Genomic DNA, 18615 nt, shown 5'->3' on the forward strand with positions numbered 1-18615 from the left:
TTTGCTGCAATAACAGCTTTTAAGTCTTTTGGGGTAGGTATGTACCATCTTTGCACACAGTGTTGGAGGGATTTTGGCCCATGCTTCTTGGCAAATTCACTCCAGGTCGTTCAGGTTGGTTGGACGTCACTTGACCACAATTTTCAAATAGCACTACAGATTCTCCATGGGATTGAGATCATGACTTTGACTGGACCACTGTAGGACATTCACCTTTTCGTTCTTGAGCCACTCCAACGTTGCTTTGGCCTTGTGCTTGGGATCACTGTCCTACTGAAAATTGAATTTCCTCCCATGCTTCAGTTTTTAAGTGGACTGAAGCAGGTACTCTTGCAGTATTTTCCTGTATTTTGCTCCATCCATTCTTCCTTCAATTTTAACAAGATGCCCCATCCCTGCTGATGAGAAGCATCCCCACAGCGTGATGCTGCCACCACACTTCACTGTAGGAATGGTGTCTTGAGGCATGGCAGTGCTAGGTTTGCGCCACACACAGCACTTTTGAATTTTGGCTAAAAAGCTCTTATCTTGGTCTCATCTGATCATAAAACCTTTTACCACATTGCAGCTGGGGCACTCTCATGCTTTCTGGCAAACTCCAGATGTGGTTTCAGAGAGTACTTTTTTGAGTAATGGCTTCTTTCTTGCCACCCTCCCTTACAGGCCAGTATTATGCAGAGCTCTTTATATGGTTGACTGATGCACCATTACTCTGCTCCCAGCCACTGAACTCTGTAGCACCTTCAAAGTGATTATTAGCCTCTGCGGCTTCTCACAATTCTCCTTGTTTGAGCACTGAATTTTGAGGGATGGCCTTTTCTTGGAAGTGCCTGGGTGGTGTGATGCAGCTTCCACTTCCTGATTATTGATCCAACTGTGCTCACTGGGATATCCTAACACTTGGATATTATTTTGTATCCTTTTCCTAATGTATGCATTTATATTACATTATCTCACTTATGCAGAATGTTCTTTGGTCTTCATTTTCCTTCACATCCACAGCCTGACCAATGATCTTCCAACAGTGGGGTTTTTATCCTGACCATGTGACAGCAACTTTAATGGTTCACAGGTGGAGGCCAATAGTAAGGTAACTGTATCCTTGACAGGGCAATTTCTTTCATATGTATAAACCGGAAGCTTCCACAGCATGGGTCGAATACTTACGCAAACAACATGTTTCAGTCTTTTATGTTTCTTACAAACATTTCCCAACATAAAACCAATGTCACCTTACAATAATTGATTTTGAGTTTCAGTATTTCAAAATAAAATATACAGAACAAAATTACAATGTACCATTTGAAATTCAGTAATATGAGAGCATTGGTCAGGGGTCTGACTACTTTTGCAAGGCACTGTGTCTGCCAACCAAGTGGATAGATCTTTTATCTCCGCTTCTAACAGATGTATGCATTCCTCCAGAAGTTCTTGCTTAAATTGTTTGAGTAGCTCCATAATGGGTTCACAATCCGCTTTAGAAAGGCGTGTGGATTTTCTGGTCATACTGGGGCCTACCTCTGTGTCATCCCCATACTCTTCTGTGGCTTCACCAACACCCAAAATGCATTTACGGTCCTTTTTTTGGCCCTGGGTGAGGACAGAATCAAGTTCTATTAGGCGCAGCACAGTATCCAAGGTTTCTCTCACTAATAATTGCTAATTAATTGCTTTAATGATCACTTGGTTTAGGAACTAAAGGGCTATTCCACCATCTTGGGTGATGATGTCACCAACCTCCCTGGTCCTCACACTTGATAGCTGACTACGTATAACTTTTCTTTAGTGGCTTAACACAACAGAATTCTGACAGTCTACATTTTATAAACTAAGAATATGCTGTACTTCATAAACACCGATTAAGAAAAGTTTTCCAACTGGGCACACTGAGAATAGTGTTAAAGCTTTGACTTATATATTTTGGCTGTTGTGCCATTTGTGTGGACACATATGCACTTGCTCATTAATTACATTCATTAGGCGGCTTTCCACTTTTTTGGTAGCAACGTAGTCTTATTACACTATGGGATGTTTAGCTGCCATCTCAAAACTGTTGGTGAGATATAATGCATTAGAGCATGATACTCCTGAGACATTCTTGGGTGCATATTTGGCATTACTATGGAGTTCTTTTTTTTTTTTTTCAATAATTTTTATTCAGATTTTCATAAAACATACAAGACGAAATCATAAAACATTCAAAGACAAAAAACAAACTCAAAAATAGTTAAACAAAAAAAAAAAAGAAAAAAAAAACAAAAATAAAAAATAAAGAGTAAAATATTGACTTCCCATTTGTCAAAGATCAAATCAGTTATAAGTCTATAATATATAACAATCCTGTCTCTTAAGTCATATTATAAAATCACTTTCCTCCAGTAGTTATCTTACTTAATCATCAAATCTCATAAACATTACTTTATTCTTTCCACAAAAAGTCAAAGAGAGGTTTCAATTCTTTAAGAAATATATCTATCAATTTTTTTTTCCAGATAAGCATATCGATTAATCCATCTCATTACTAATAATGATAATCTTATTGTCATAACCATAGTCAAAATAAACATTTCAATTAATCCATCACATCAGAATCTGTTAGGTTCAGTAATTTCAGTAGCCATTATTCTATTATCCCTATTAGTTCCATTTTCCATCTTCCATCTTCAGTAGTCTTGTTAAGTCCAGTAATTTCAGTATCCAATCTTCCATTATCAGTATTCCATAATAATCTTGCTGTCAAAGCCATAGTCATATAGTAAGAGTCTGATGGGAATTACCTCTATCCCAAATATTTTCTTGCCATCCATTCTGAATAGGTTGCTGAAATACTGCTGTAAAATCATATCTCTGTTCTTTTTTTCAAAATACACTGGGTCATCTCTTGAAAGTTTTTCCATTGTCACATGGCTGCAGTTAATTCCATAGATTTTCTCTATATTGGGCTCCATCACATCATTCCAGTCCAGAAGATTATCCATGCCATTGATAACTTTATCTCTAGAATCTTCATTAATTTCTTCAGAGATAACATTGAGTTCCAAACAATAGATTTTATTTCTAAAGTCCATAGACTCCAAATCTTGTTCCTGTTCCACGTTTGTTCCAATCTCCGGGATCTCCTCTCTCACAGGGACCCCTGTTCCAGTCTCCAGGGTCTCCTCTCTCACAGGGACCCCTGTTCCAGTCTCCAGGGTCTCCTCTCTCACAAGGACCCCTATGTCTTTAATCTCCTGTGTCTCCAAACAATAGATTTTGTTTCTAAAGTCCATAGACTCCAAATCTTTTTCCTGTTCCACGTTTGTTCCAATCTCCGGGGTCTCCTCTCTCACAGGGACCCCTTCCAGGGTCACCTCTCTCACAGGGACCCCTATATCTTTAATCTCCTGCTTCATTTTACTCAATTCAATTTTCAGCTCCTTACAACCCTGTCGCAGGTTTTGTTTCGTTATCTCAATCTCATCCATTATTTTCTGAAACATAGTTATTTCCAGATTCTCAGCCACTTTCTTAATTGCCATTTTAAAAGAAAAATATAGGAAAACCACTTCTTATTTCAGCAACAATTGGGTTAATACTCCAAACTTGGTGACATCACAGTATAAACAGAGCAGACAGCCTTATCTCTCCATGCTTAAGTAAACAAAATGCAGTTCCCAGGATCGAAACAATTAATGGCGGTCGTCAGGAAACAGATTCGTCAAAATAAAATAGACCAAAAAGAGAGTAGTCTCAGACAATATAATATTCTTCAAAATAAAAATCTGGAATAGAAATCCCTCTTCTGTGTATATCTTTAGAATGCAAATCCAGGACAGCTTTTTGCAACAAAAACAGAGATAAGCTATTAATTAGTGAGTAGCAGAGAGAAGTTATGGCTCCCCAGTGAGATGTCAAAAACCGATCAATCTGGCAAATCTCTTTTAAACAGCAACAATTTAAGTCAAGTAAAAGAAAAATATAGAAAGAAGGGTGCTTGCCTGTTAGTGCGTTCTCTCTTAGAAGATAAGATGAACGTTCGCTTTATCAGATAGAGCTTGTTGTTGAAAATCCGTCCCACCTTCATCGGCTGGACCTCGTCCCATAAATTAATGAGATCTGGTCGTCCCAACAAAAATAGGCTTTGAGGTTAATCTCTTCGTTTCTCCCTACCCGGGAGAAGTTTAATCAGTCAAAAAAAAAAAAAAATCTGACTGATATATCTGAATAAGCTTCTTTTGAGGCAGGAGCCCGTCTCAAAAGCAGGCACAGGCTAAGTCACCCTTCCCGGAAGTCCGGCATTACTATGGAGTTCTGTTAAGGTAATCTGTACCAAACTGATTTGAGACAAAAGTATTCATAACATGATAGCTGTCCTATTTTTTTCTTAATGCCTAAATGCCTTATTTAAAGTTTGCTTATTTAAAAACTGGATTACTTTAAAGCTTCCCTTCTGCCCCACACCACCCTCAGGATACTATACCTATGATATACATTGATCTATGAACAGCTGGTATAGCACAGTGGGGAGGAGAGCCTGGCTGGGAGTCCAGAGTCTGAGTTCAAATCCCTGCTCGTGTCTCCTGGGTGTCAAGGGCCAGGTAAAGATCACCCCCACAGTGAGTGGGTCAGGGGTTACGTGCTCTGCCACCTGTGCAGATGTGGGCAAGCTGCATAGTCCCAAGGAGCCCAGTTGCCCCCTAGCTGGCTGTTGTGGACAAGAAAGGGCTGGCTTGTGCAGCTGTGGCAAGCGGAGCAGGCCCTTGCCAGCTGGGGAGGGCTAGCCTCAGAGGGAGGCAATGGTAAACTCCCTCTGAATACTGCTTACCATGAACACCCTATTCTCAGGGTTGCCATAAGTTGGGATCGACTTGAAGGCAGTCCATTTCCATTTCATGTCTATACGCACCTACTGGATTTTGGATGCTGAAGGTGTGACATTTCAGATGCATTTCTAAACCAATTTAGGTTTGATCTGAACCTTTCTGTGGTAGAGAAACTTCCAAACCTCTTTACTCAGTAGCTCCCTCCACTACTATCATTTTCTCTGGATTTTTGTCCTTCATTTCTGATTTTCCCACTGTACTGTAAAAGTTTGTTTTTGGGGAAGGCCTTTGGGATGGTTTTCTTGAATGGTTTACTTATTTCTCTTGCTACTGTAAGTGGAATTTCTCCTCAATGGAGCTCTTGTCCAGGAAACGACACTGAGGCAGGTTGAAGCTTACAGCTGCTTATTATATTTACAATTGCAAGGAGTCCCTGCTAGCGTGTGCTATGATGGGAGACTGCCTTCTTCCCCACTTCACGGGTTTTTATAGGTTTGTACAAGGTACAGTCATGTGTCCCAAGGTACCCAATAAGGGGCTTTACCTGTTCCCGCTCCCACCTGGCAGCATTCGTCAGGTAGCTCTCCATTATTGGGATGTTAAAACGCATGTACCAAACTTTTGTCTGCCCTGTCGTGTCGCAATATCCGCCCCCTTCCACCTCATCTACATACTAATACCAATGGCCCGTGAGGATGGGGTTTTCCACTTCACTACTGTGCAATAGGCACTGTGAGCGCAAAACAGAACAGCAAACTTTGCTACCCTTGAATGTACTTTGGCACAGCAATCAGTTTCGAAGAGGGAAACACTGTTTACTATGGTTTACTGGAGTCGAAGCAAAAAAGGTAACAGAGACAATTAAGTGATTATAAACAAGAACAGCTTGTATTGTAGCGCAAATGGGGAGGTAGTCAATTGGGTCATCTTTGTTTGAGCTGCTTATTAATGATAGGCTTTTCCCACACAAGTCCGAGTATGGTAGGCCAAAGAAGATGGAGGAGTAGAAGAATTACTGCACAAGCTCTTGCGATTGGTGGAGCACACAGATCACAAGTATAGGCGGAAATATCGACCCATGGGCAAAAATTCAAAATGCACAGTAAGGTACTTCGCGCTCTTCTAGAATTGCCCTTCAAGCAGGATGTTAACACAAGAGAATGGGGAAAGGGAAAAAGCTGGACATAATGGGAAAAGACAAGCAGTCTGCAGTTTGTAACAAGTCTTAACCAAAAGTGGGAACTAAATGTGTTTTGAATCTAGCACTTCTGCTAACACGACACCTACCCTACATCGCTTCTCTTGTTGTGGCGAACTCGAAATCCCTAGTGTGGAACTTTTTAAGGTGGTACTACTTTATTTATTTATTTATTGTATTTATATACCGCCCCATAGCCGAAGCTCTCTGGGCGGTTTACAAAGTTACAAGAATGAACTCAAACAACACTAGCACAATACTAGTTACTAAAAATACTAAAGGAGCTTTTTGGGTGGTCTTAAGACAGGCCTTTTGCTACTTTCAGCAAAAAAGAAAAAAGCCAAACCCGAAGCCTGCCGTTCTTGTGCCCTAAAGAGCTACTAGCTCTAGTAGTAGTAGTACTAATAATATGTTCCTGCTGGCGCCTCCAGCGCCTGAGTAGTAACCGTTAGTTTCGCCTTTATTTCGCAAAGCTAAGAGGGAACACAGAGGAACTGCCCGATCTTGTCTCGACTCTTTCTCCTCCTATGAAACCAATGCCTCTTTCTTCTCGTTGCTCCCTCTCTTTTCTAGGCTATTTTATACCAGGAATCACGTGAGGCGGAGGGGGAGAGAGAGGCGGTTGTTCCCATAGAGATAGGAAAAGGCTGTCCCTGCTAGTCACATGATTTTTGCTTGTCGACGGCTCCTTCCGCCAGGCTTTGCGCTACTTGGGGGCCGTAGAGTGTCTCCTTCTCCCCTCTTCCCCGTGTCTCCGCGAGCCCGACTGCGCGCGCGCGCGCCCGCCCGCGGTGGTGTTTCTCATCAGAATTCGTGTTGGCCGTACCATGGAGGTTTTTATTCCATCGTTCCGCTATGAAGAGAGCGAGTTGGAGAGAGGCTATACGGTGAGTGGTGGGCAGGAAAAGGCGATCTAAACTCTCTCTTCTCCTCCTCCCCCTTTTAAGGGTCAGGGTGATACAGTTCGGGGTGAGGCTTTGCTTGTCCTCTCCATGCGCCCCAGGGGAAGAGCTTGTAGCAGACAAAGCTCCAAGTGCGAGCGAAATTCCCGCAGTTTTGTGTTTGGTACAAAGTCCTATAGCAGACGAGAGATCGTAGTAACAAGGTTCCCTATGTGTCTGTAAAGAGTGAGAGTAATAAATGCTTTGGCTACCACTGAATGAGTTTTCTCCCTGGGAAGCGAGACATTTAGGTAACTGGTGACAGGTCATATCTGTCTGCTGGAAGAGTTGGGGGCAGCCTGGTCACAGGTGGCACACTGCAGGATACGCTAGCAGTTTGGATAGGTTTTTGTTCCCCAACTTAGTAAGGTTGACACTTTTTTTCAAAAACTCTGCCCCTTAGAGCTACCCTCTGAGCGTGCCTGAAGTTCCACCAAGAGAAAAAAAAATTTTTTTAAAGAGAAATGATAATGTGCCCTTGACCATATACAAAGTGCATTTCTGAATTGAGTGCTTCTTCTCTTGTCTGAAAACTGCCCATACTGAAGTGAAATGTGTATTGGCCCTCTTGGCGGTGGCTCCATGCTTGGGAAGAATATATGCATGTGTGTGCGTGTTTCTCAACCCACCTAAGTATAATACAATGAATTTTGCTGTGATACAACAGCTTCAGGTTACCAAATTCTCAACTTGCAAAAGTGTCAGAGAGCTCTCTTGATTGCAGATATTATCCAAGTTGCATAGATATGCTTGTTAATTGTAGGTGAAGGTGCTGTTTTGGTAATTGCATACTAATTAAAGAAAGCTGGAGATGGCATCTGACCTGGCTGCTATTTTATTTCATGAAAATACCCCAACATACACTAAATAGAGAACTGAAATAGGAGAGAGGGATAGTGATTTATTTGTTGGTTTATCTGAAATAATGTTCTAAAGTGATGTTGGCTATTGCAGCCAGCAGGAACTAAAGTATCTTAAGGAAAAGTTGGTATATTTCCCAGAAGTTCTGCATAAGGTATAGCAGGGAAAGCAAAGTCATATCTGACCTTTGTGAAGCCAGGATATACGTGTTTTACCTACAGTAAGTTCCAAATGACTGCTGGCCTTACTACAAGTGTCATGCTCAAGTCCTATTTCACACATTATTACAGCAACAAGCGAGAGCTACTTACGCTTCTGTGTTCCTTATTGCTCTATATACACTGTGGCCTAGTTGTCAGTGGGTGTAAGCCAATGATTGTTGGCTGGAGGGGGGACAATCTACAAATCTTGGAGGAAGTCCAGAACTTTGGGGGATAAAACATTTTGGGGGATTTTGGCAGCTCCTTCACTGCTATTACAATGGCACCTGAAATTCAGCAGAAGAAGGTGGAGAGGTCTACATCTATGTGCACAGCACACATTTAAAGCACATTCCCCCCCCATCCTGGGAACTTTAGTTTGCCTCTCACAGGGCAACAATTCCCAGCACCTTTAACAAACTTTAGTTCCCAGGATTTGGGGAGTGGGATGTGCTTCAAATATGTCATGTGTACGCAGCATACTAAAGAACCTGTCCTGAGGATAAAATCCCAGCAGTGAGGAATTAAATTGCCAGTAAGTATCCGCAAGCAAAGGAATGTGCACAGAATCTGCTTTTGCTGCTTTTGCCATTCCCATTGAGTATACCTTCTGTACCATCACTGATCTGCTTGGCAAGGAACAAGGCTGCTTGAGTATTGCAGATTACTGAGACCTGCAGCTCAGGCTATCTACAAATATCAAACTTAACATGTGGCACAAGGTTCTCATTCTCACTGAGATTTGTGTATTGTATGCATACATCATAAATATACGCTTATATCAGATGAATGCATGGAGTGCTACTTTTAGGTGTTATTTTTTTCCATGGGGTTTGGTGGGCAGTAGTAGATTAAACGTTAAGAACAATTGGTTTAGAACTGCCTCTTCAATGGGGGCTCTCATAACTGAATGCTGAATTCTATAAGGAAATAAAGATCTCCCCAAATGCAGAATTAGAATTTTGGTGGAGAAGGTGAAACCAGGACTTGTAGTTTAGTGATGGAGCACTTGATCTGTATGCAAAAGCGCCTAGGTTCAATCCCCGGCACCTCCATGTAGGGTCAGGAAAGACTCCTGCTGAAATCCTGATGAGCTACTGCCAATCAGTGTAGACAGTACTGAGCTAAATGGATCAATGGTCTAACTTCATATAAGGCAGCTTTCTATGTTACTAGGCTGGGCTTCTCCATGATACTGTACCTAGTTCCACAGCACCAATGGTGACATTCTGTCCTTGGCTATTTGAAATCAGCATCATGACTTCCATTGGTTCCCATTTCATAGTGCGGTTGTCTTCATGTTTTTGTTTTTAAACAAATTAAATTGACACTGGCAAGATGGTTCATGGCGATACTTGTTTTCCTCAATTAATACCAGTCAACAGTTAGACTTTTTATTGCCACTTTAAATTGATGACTGGATCTCCAAACTATTGAACCTCTGCTTATAAATGCAACAGTTGTTCATAATTTGGCAGTGAATGACCTTTAAGTGTAGACATTTTGTAAAGATATCCTTGGGGAACAATTTAACTTCAAAATGACACCCATGAGCACTTGTTATTTAAATATGCCTCCTTTGTCAATAACAGAATAGCAAGTACTAGTTAGATTTCTAATGTTGATTCAGATACTTGGAAACTGGCTAAATAAATTAGTGTGCACTTGATTTCTATTGACCAATAATGTTTCAGTGGTATGTTACAGGTCAAGGTGCCATGTGTTTAAGTGGACTGAGGTGCAAAGGGTATACTTGACTGACATGCTCACAATATTCTTAATTAACTTAAGATCCCTTAATTGCTTTTTGAGGTAGTTGAATTATGGGGCTGGGATATGATATCAAATATGTTTTGTTTTTAAGTTATTAGTTTCTTCCTTGCGTGTAAAATCATTAAATGTTTATTTTTTATATTAGTATATATAGTTTCCAACTTCCTTTTTAAATCTGCTGTAACTGCAGAAAAAATTGTGGTTTGCACCACAGCAGTGAAAGGAGCATAATATTGCAAGTTGGGAGGAAACATTGTAACTTCTTGGTGCTAAAATTCCAGATCTGTCCAATCCTGCAGTTGGCAAATGGTGTATACCTAGCTAGTTCTGCCCAGTTTTACAAGAAAATATATTTAAATACAAGTACCAGGGCTACAGCATCAATTTTCATTTTTTTCACTAGATTGTACCTTAACCATGCTTGATGCAGCAACAGTATGCAGTGTCTTAGGGTAGATAGCAGTGCATCCATGAAGACATAATTTGTTCTCTTCCTCTGTTTCTAGGGCCCTCAAGCCCAGTCCTTTAAAGCTGCTTGGGCACTTCAGCAGTATGTAGGACTATGCCATAAAACTAGTCTGATAGTGTTAGGAAAGATGAATGGTGGATTATAAAGCAGAAGATAATTATTTACACATTTGAATACTATTCACCTCCAGCTTACTTGAATGAAAACTTGCTCTTGGAAGTCTTGGAAAGATATAGTCATTAATAATATATTGCTAATAATATGTCCCATTTTTAAATATCTCTTTGTCTCTTCATTTGTAATTATGTCTGTTGTCCTTTGGAAGGTTGGTTGTTATTATTGCATTCATGTAACCTCCTACCTGGCACTGCCTCTGTGCAGCCATTTGGCCTGTCACAAAAATCACTTGGTAAGAGTAAAAATCTTTTCCTGGTCAAACTGACAGGATTGGTTATATCAGGCTGTTCTCACAGAAATGCCCGGAAGGACTAAGAGAGCATAGGTATTTAAGGGGGAGGACCATAGCTTGGTGGTAGAGCAAGTGCCTGTGGTCCCAGGCATCTCAAGGGAGGGTTGGGGGAGACCCCTGCTTGAAACCCTGGAGGCCACCAACAGAGTCAGCCCATCACTCCTGCCACTGTGTCAGTGACTTCATTGCCAGGAGGCTAGTGCTGTGGCTCCACCGCACTGGGCAAGTCACTTCTACCTGAAACCCAGGAGAGCTGTTGTTAACAATATGATTTATTTATTTGTTTATTCATTTAGTTTGTTTCCTGCTCTTCCCTCCCCACCCTCAGGAGCTCAGGCAGCAAACATCAACATGTTAAAACAATACAAATTAAAACATACTTTTTTAAAAATTAAAACCATTGAAAATACTTTAAAACAATTTTAAACTATCTTAAAAACATTTAACAATACTGAGGTAGATGGACCAATAGTCTGACTGGGTATAAGGTAGCTTCCTCTATTCCTAGCTTTTTGTTTGTCTTAATTTAAAAGATTTGTATTCAACCTTTCAGCAAAAGGTTCAAGGCAGCTAGCAGCAGCAGCAATAAAATATCCAATATTAAATTAAACAACAACATATGTGTTTTAAACATTCTTTATTTATTAAATTTATATTCTGCTCTTTCTCCCAGAAGGAGCTCAGGGCGAAAGTAAGTATAGTGAAAGTAAAGAAACAAAACAAATAAAATCAGTCCTCTGTTAAAAACTTGGGAAAATAAAATGGTCTTCAACCGGTGCTGAAAAGCTAGTAAAGTTGGCACCAGCGAAGGGTTTTTGGGAAGAGTATTTCATAACCCAGGCGCACTACCACTGAAAAGGCCCTATCTTTGAATGTGGTGGCACTTGTATGATATGCCAGGTAGTGGTCTCCCATCAAGGGAGCACACTGTGATTGGAACACTGTGAAATCCAAGTGCGTGGAAATAGAAGGACAGCAGACTCAATGAGGGAACAATATAGACCAGGGCTGGACTACAACTCCCATCATCCCAGATCATTGACCATATTGGCTGATGGGAGTTGGAGTCCAACATTTGGAGGGCCACAGGTTCCCTATCACTTGACTAAGCAGTTTTATTTAATTTCAGAAAGAATTACTTGGCATACTTATTCACGTTTGTAGTTGGTGGCATGACCTCTCCCCATGTCTTTGCCACATTTCTCCAGTCGTTTTTGGTGAAGAGCATTTAGCTGCAGTGGTGGATCTAGATTTCTAGTGCATGAAGCCCGCACAAAGCGGGTCCACAGAGAATAATGGTATGGATTTTAAATTTCATTATTTCTGGTACCATATACTTAAATCTTGAACTATGGTCTGCTCTTTAACATAATTTTTATCAGTATTGATGTTTTACCTGTTTTGAGGTTGGAGATGTGTGACTGTGGACCTGAAATGAAATCCAGTATTAGGCTGAAATTCTACAATGAATGTACATACTGTAGGAATGTAGTATTGCATTTAAGAAGTTGGACATTCCTAAAGTAGAGTTAAAATAGATTATATCTTGAAATACACTGCTGTTGTGTGCATATCCTTTATCTCCTTCATAGTTCGATCACAACTAAATAGCCTTGTTAATGCCCCATTTCACTAATTGTTAGTACTATATAACTAGATATGTCTGTCAAGCTTTGATTTTCCTTTTGGAAAGAGATAATAAAATGTTGTAGTATAGAATAATATGATTTTTGAATGTTCAAAGCTCTTCCCTTTTAATGTATCATGAAAATTCTAACAAAACATTTAATGAAATTAATTTTATTTTTGTTTAAAATAAGTTCAATTTTTAAACCAAAACATAAAAGTCTTCATATACTGCATTGTATTTAAATTGGAGAATAATGGAATCCAACATCTTCTCATCATCTCTTACATAAACACAGATTAAGAATCTTGATTATGTGGTAAAACAATCAATAGAGTAGCAGTATGTATTGATTAGGAAAATTGCTTTTATAAAAAGTAATCAGATTCATTTCAGTGGACTTGTCTTCTCTTAAGGCCTGATCCTATGAACTGTAGTACTGAGATGACAGTTCATATGATCTAGAATAGCACACATAATAGAATACACCAAGATCAATGGAATTTACTTTTAACAGTTTTTAGGATCAAGATGTAGGAATCTGAGTGCTTACACTGCAACCATCAGCTGCGTAAAACCAGAGCTATAAAAAATGCTCAAACATCTTAAAGGCCATTTAGTTGCTGCCACTTCTTAGTTGTGCCACCATCTTTATGTCTGCTATCTATCATGTGTCCTGAATGGACCTCAAAGAGCTGTCATTTATTTATTTATTTAATGTTCCAGTCTATCTGATGGGTGCAGAAAGGTTTATAGAATGATTCTGTCTCTACTGTAAGACACTTCACACTTCTTTGTGAGACAGTTAATGTTGCTTTAAATGGGTCCCCCTCCCCCTTGGAATATACGTACCCTCCCCCCTCCAGTGTCTGGATAGAAATAATAATGTACTGCCCCCTTTCTTCCAAATGGCACATTGTTGTACCTGAACATAATTAAACTTGCTTGTAGTTACAAGTAGTTAGTTCTGAGTAACGTTTAAGTATGAAAGACAGAGTGCTTCTTGAAAAACACTACTTCTAGCATGTAAAGTGCTATATTACTATTTTGTTACTTATTTTTCAAATAATTGTGCTGTCCTTTAATATAAATATTCTTGTTTATTGGAATATTTATAATCTGCACTTTGATAAAGTATATTAAGGCAGTATACAATATACAAAATATTAAAAATCAGTAAAAATCCATAAAAATATAATTAAAACATCAATAAAACATCAGTAGGTACTTGATGGTTCAAAAGAGAAATTCATATTGTGAAGGCCTGACTAAACAATACAGTTTTCAGAAGATGTCTGAAAGACGCCGGATATGGTTCCTGCTGAACCTCTACAGATTGGGAGCTCCACAGGCAGGGCTTGCCACACTCAGTGATCGAGGTGGAGCAGAAGGGATCAGACTGTCCTTAACGTTCTTTAGGCTCAGATTGTTTAGGGCTTTGTCAATTAACACAAGAACCTTGAACCTGGCCCCATAGCAAATCAGCAACCAATGCTGTGGAGTAACATGGTGCCAGTAATCTGCTCCTTTGAGCAGCCTGGCTGCTGCAGTCTGCACTAGTTGCAGCATCCGGACCATATACAAGCGCAACACCACAAGTGTGTTACAGTAATCAAGTCTTGAGGTTACCAATGCACAGACCACTGTAGTCAGGGCACTGTGGTCCACATATGGTCGGAGCTGGCATACCAGCTGGAGCTGGTGAAAAGCACTCCTGGCCACAGAGGTTGTTTGGGCCTCTAGCGACAGATGGATCAGGAAGTACCCCTAGCCATTCCTTCAGAAGGAGTGCAATGCCGACCAGAACAGGCAATTGACCTACATGCCAGACATGGGAACCACCCATCCACATGGTCTCCATCTTTCCAGGATTCAAGCTCAATTTATTGACCCTCATCCAGTTCATCACTGCACCCAGGTACCAGTCCAGGGCTTGCCTAGCCTCTCCTGACTCAGATATAATAGAAAAATAGAGTTGGGTATCATCAGCATACTGATGACACCTTGTTCCAAACTCCTAGTGATCCCCCCCAACAGCTTCATATAGATGTTGAACAGAATTGGAAAAAAATAGTGCTCTGTTGTACCCCATAGTGAAAACACCAGGGACTGAAGAACATTCGCTCAATTCTACTGTCTGGATGCACCCCACAGGTAGGAATGGAGCCTCTGCAGCACAATGCCACTGATAACTATCCCGCAGAGTCATTCCAGAAGGATACCATAGTCAATGGTATTGAAAACTGCAGAAGAGATTGAGCAGAAGGAGCAGGGTTGCACTTCCCCTGTTTTTCTCTCTATAGGGTACTTGCACAGTAAAATTATGAAGTAGAGATGTGACATGGTATGTATGCAGACAAATCACAAAGGGTTGTATCCAATGCTGTTCCTCTGGAGCATATTTAGAGAGGAGTGGTACAGGGGAGAGGACAGGAAGGGGAAATCCTGATGTGCAAGCAAAAGTCCATTCATGCAACATTGGATTCCACACATTGGTTTAGGCCTGTGAAAGCCATTTCCAGTAATTGCGCTTTCCCAGCACCTTGCTGTTGCTAATTCCTCACTTTTCAGCCACTGAAGATCATACCATATTTGCAAATACTGATATTTATCTTTCAGCCTTCAAAGGCCAAACTAGATGAAATCAGAGTTTCCATTTTAAAGAAGAAAATAAGTTATCATTATTGATCTATTCTGAGCGATTGGTATAAATGACACTTTACAGTGTTATACACAGCAATATGGACAGGCCCCTGCTTAAAAAACAAACCTTAAAACAGAAAATAGATCGTGGTAAACTGCTATTTGTCTTCTAGTGAGTAATATGCATGTATCCTTGAGGAGCAAACAGATGCTCAGGTGTAAGGGATTTTGATTGAGATAACTGTGCAGAGTGAAAAAGTTAATCCATCCCCAGTGCTGCAGCTCCAGTCTGTCCACCAGCCACTTTACCTTTCAGACATTTTCTGTTCCCTTGTTAGTCTTCAGAGGGAAAACTGAAGTTAGCTAGCTTTAAGCGATTCCCAGCCTTGTAGGTACAACTGTCCTGTGCATTTTGCTGTCATGGCATCAATTAGATAACATCAACAATATTACTGGAAGATATGTTATTGGTTGTCTCTCTTCCTACCTGTTCCCTCCCCCTATCCTCCCCCCCCCGCTTCACCATTTTGAATGGGTACTAGATGCAAAATGGTTTTCTCCTAGGAAGCTGTCTTATATGAAGTCAGACTATTGGTTCTTTTAGCCCTTCTTTCCTCTAATCATTTCCCTAGTGGTACCTTGGCCCTAGTAGTACCTTTCCTGATCTGCAGTATACGTTCTAGCTGAGCTTCTGTTATTGTGGTTTTAAACAACTCCAAAGAATTCTGGAGACAGCTGTTCAACAGTGGAACAGTTTGCCTCAGAAGGTGGTGGATTCTTCTTCTGTTACGTGTTGGTTGGTTTTTAATGCAAAGGCCTAAAACAGTGGTTCCCAACCTTTATGAGTACAGGACCCCTTTTAAAAAATAAAAAAAAATTGTGACCCCCCCCATGCAAATTGTATTTTTAACCTCTGTTAATTAAAAAAATGGTGCGTGGCAAAATCACATCTCCAAATATTCCTTTCCATAAAAAGCTCCCTGCAGACAGAGAGGTGTTGCTTTCTTTTCTTAATGCAAAGGTTCATCAAATTGGTATCCCTCTCGCCCCCCACAGTCTGATGATGTGTAGTCCTGTCTCCCAACACCAGTGGGCTACAGTGTTGGACTAAGAAGCAGGTTCAAATCCCCACCCAGCCATGAAGCCCGCTGGGTCACCTTGGGCCAGACAGTCACTCAGGCTGACCTATCTCACAGGTTTGATGTGATATAAGGATAACATGGAAAGGAGGGAAACTATGTGTACCACCTTGTGCAATGTGGAGGAAAGGTGAGATATAAATGCAATAATAATTAAATAAATAAATACATTTCAGCTGCAGTACTCGTTCTGAATAAGGGTGTCGTCAGCAGTGGCAATGTGAGGAGACGGGAGTCGGTGATAGCAACTTCTTGTTAGCATCACCCGTAGCCTCCTTTGGCGTCTGCCACATGTTTTATAGGCAGATAACTGCCCTTGGCTTGCCTGAAAGATGCTCTGGTGCTTTAGAAAAAGTCCTCCCCTTTCATTTGGAGCAAGGGGGAGGTGTCATCAGCAGTGGGGAGCAGATAGTGTCCAGAGAGTGAAGACTTTAAAAAAATAAAAAATAAAAAAATAATTTATTTACTGTTCGCGGCTCCCTCTGGATTACTTCATGGCCCCCAGGTTGGGAACCACTGGCCTAAAAGGAATATCAGTGGATTTCCTGCATTAACAATGGTTTGGAGTATATTATTTTTGTCTGTTCGAGCTCTATGATTCAAGCACCTTGAATTGGATTTGAAAGCATACCAGCAGCCAATGAAAATTCTGGATCATCTACAAGTGAAGCCCCGCATTAACACTTTACAGTAGTCACCCAGTCCAAGGTACAAAAGCATGGTCAGTATAACAAGGATCCCTCTCTATCCAAGAAGGGGTAGAGAGTATGCAAGAAGTCCAACTTATAAACAGTACCTCTGGCTACCATAGACACCTGCTTATCCAAAAGCAATGCTAGATACTGAAGCACTTCAAGGCTTCTTGCATTCAGATAAGGAGATTGTAGTATCAATCACAGGTAAATTATAGTCTGAGGGTACTCCATTGGCATGATTTTTAGCTTGTCTGGATTTACTTTTAACCTCTTTTCCCTCATTCTTCTGACCACCACAGTGGTTCAGAGTAGAGGTGACAGCCCCTGGAGTCTCGGTCATAGAAATAAAGTCAGTCTGGCTTGTTCATTGGCCATTTTATCTGTGTACTTGGCTTAGACAGAAAGGAGTGAAAACCTCTGAGAACCAGTGATGATGTTTCAGCCAGATGTTCAGGACTGTAGAAGAATTATTTGGTACACAGTATCAAAAGTAGCTGGGAGGTCCAATAAGGTACACAGACCTTCATTACCCCATTAATCTGTAGATTAAGATCATAGACCAAGGCAACCAAAGGTGTTTCCATTCCATAACTATGATGGAAACCAGACTGAAAGTGGTCAAAGATTGATGTTTCATTGATGAAAAGCTGGAACTGCTTTGATGTTCCACAGCATGTCATCCAAGTCTGATCTGCAAAGCTGAGTGATTTTTTAAGAATCATGCAAAATTGCCACAGTGGAGTAAAGATCACTCAACTTCTCCTGGGTTACATTTATAGACAATAGTCACCTGAATACCCAGAAAAGCTCTACTGGGTGCATTTCCCAGACAATGATGTCTTTGCTGCTACTTCACAAGTCTGCAAATGGATTCTGTGGCATGTTTGGTTAGATTTAGTGTGAATCTCCCACCATTGTCACACAAACCATCTCCCAACCCAATTCATAGGTATGCAGATGCTTTTTAAATCAGGGAGCTCCACTCCTAAAAGATTGGGGGGGAGAGAATTGTTCAAATCAAAATTACAAAAATGCAGCCAGAGATTCAAATGTTGGAATACCCAAAAAATGTATTAGAGGCAGATGGAACAAAGACTTTCTCTGCCAAATATAGGATGCTGCTTTAGTTGCCATAGTAAAGCAATTAATTTGTAAATTATATATTCTTTATAAATTTTAAGGTATAAGATACTGTAATTTTACTCTTCCATAATATCCTGTTAAACTGTCAAAATGCCAAAATACTAACAAATGAAAATTAAAGTTAAAAATGCATCTTCCTTCAGATTTTTTTCCATTGTATTGGTTTTGGTGTATTTTTTTAAAAAAAGATTTGAAACAGGAATTCAAGAGGTAGTGTGTTTTATGAAAGGAAAAATGAAGTGCTGGGTTTTTTTTCTTAAAATCCAATTGTGACATGTTAGCATTCAGATTTTTCTATTCCTGTCAAAGATGAAACCTCATCTAATCTCCATTGATGACATAGAATTCTATAGCAACTCCTAATCTAAAAATTGTAATTTGTACAAGTCAGTACATCCTTAGTTATCAAACTGGTGCTAAAGAGTGCACTTTCACAAGATTCAAATCTGGTTTGCTGATTAGTTGGACGATTGAGAAGATGTGTATATTTTATTGCCTGTTCTGTGTATCTCACATGCAGTTAAGTGGACTGAAGTTGCTTCGACTTTTATATAGACCTTCCCTGATGATTTGAGGGGAACAAAAACTTTGTCAGTAGAATAACTCAAAAGTGTAAAATAGATTAGATAGAATGGCACTTCTGCATACATAATGT

General features: G+C 40.3%; 1 protein-coding gene across 2 annotated transcripts in view; it reads left to right on the forward strand.

Moving 5' to 3' along the window:
* The first annotated feature begins 6623 nt into the window (after window positions 1–6623).
* SNX24 (sorting nexin 24) overlaps window positions 6624–18615 on the forward strand; it is a 111346-nt gene continuing 99354 nt past the window's right edge. The window contains exon 1 of one of the 2 annotated variants that reach the window (XM_061607440.1): window positions 6624–6887. Coding sequence is in view for 1 of the 2 variants with exons in the window: in XM_061607471.1 (XP_061463455.1) it covers window positions 6828–6887 (60 nt within the window). In the remaining variant the exon portion in view is untranslated. The remainder of the gene's footprint in view (window positions 6888–18615) is intronic. The other variant, XM_061607471.1, reaches the window with a different exon arrangement.

This window comes from Rhineura floridana, chromosome 1 (genome assembly GCF_030035675.1).
Source record: "Rhineura floridana isolate rRhiFlo1 chromosome 1, rRhiFlo1.hap2, whole genome shotgun sequence".
NCBI lineage: Eukaryota > Metazoa > Chordata > Lepidosauria > Squamata > Rhineuridae > Rhineura > Rhineura floridana.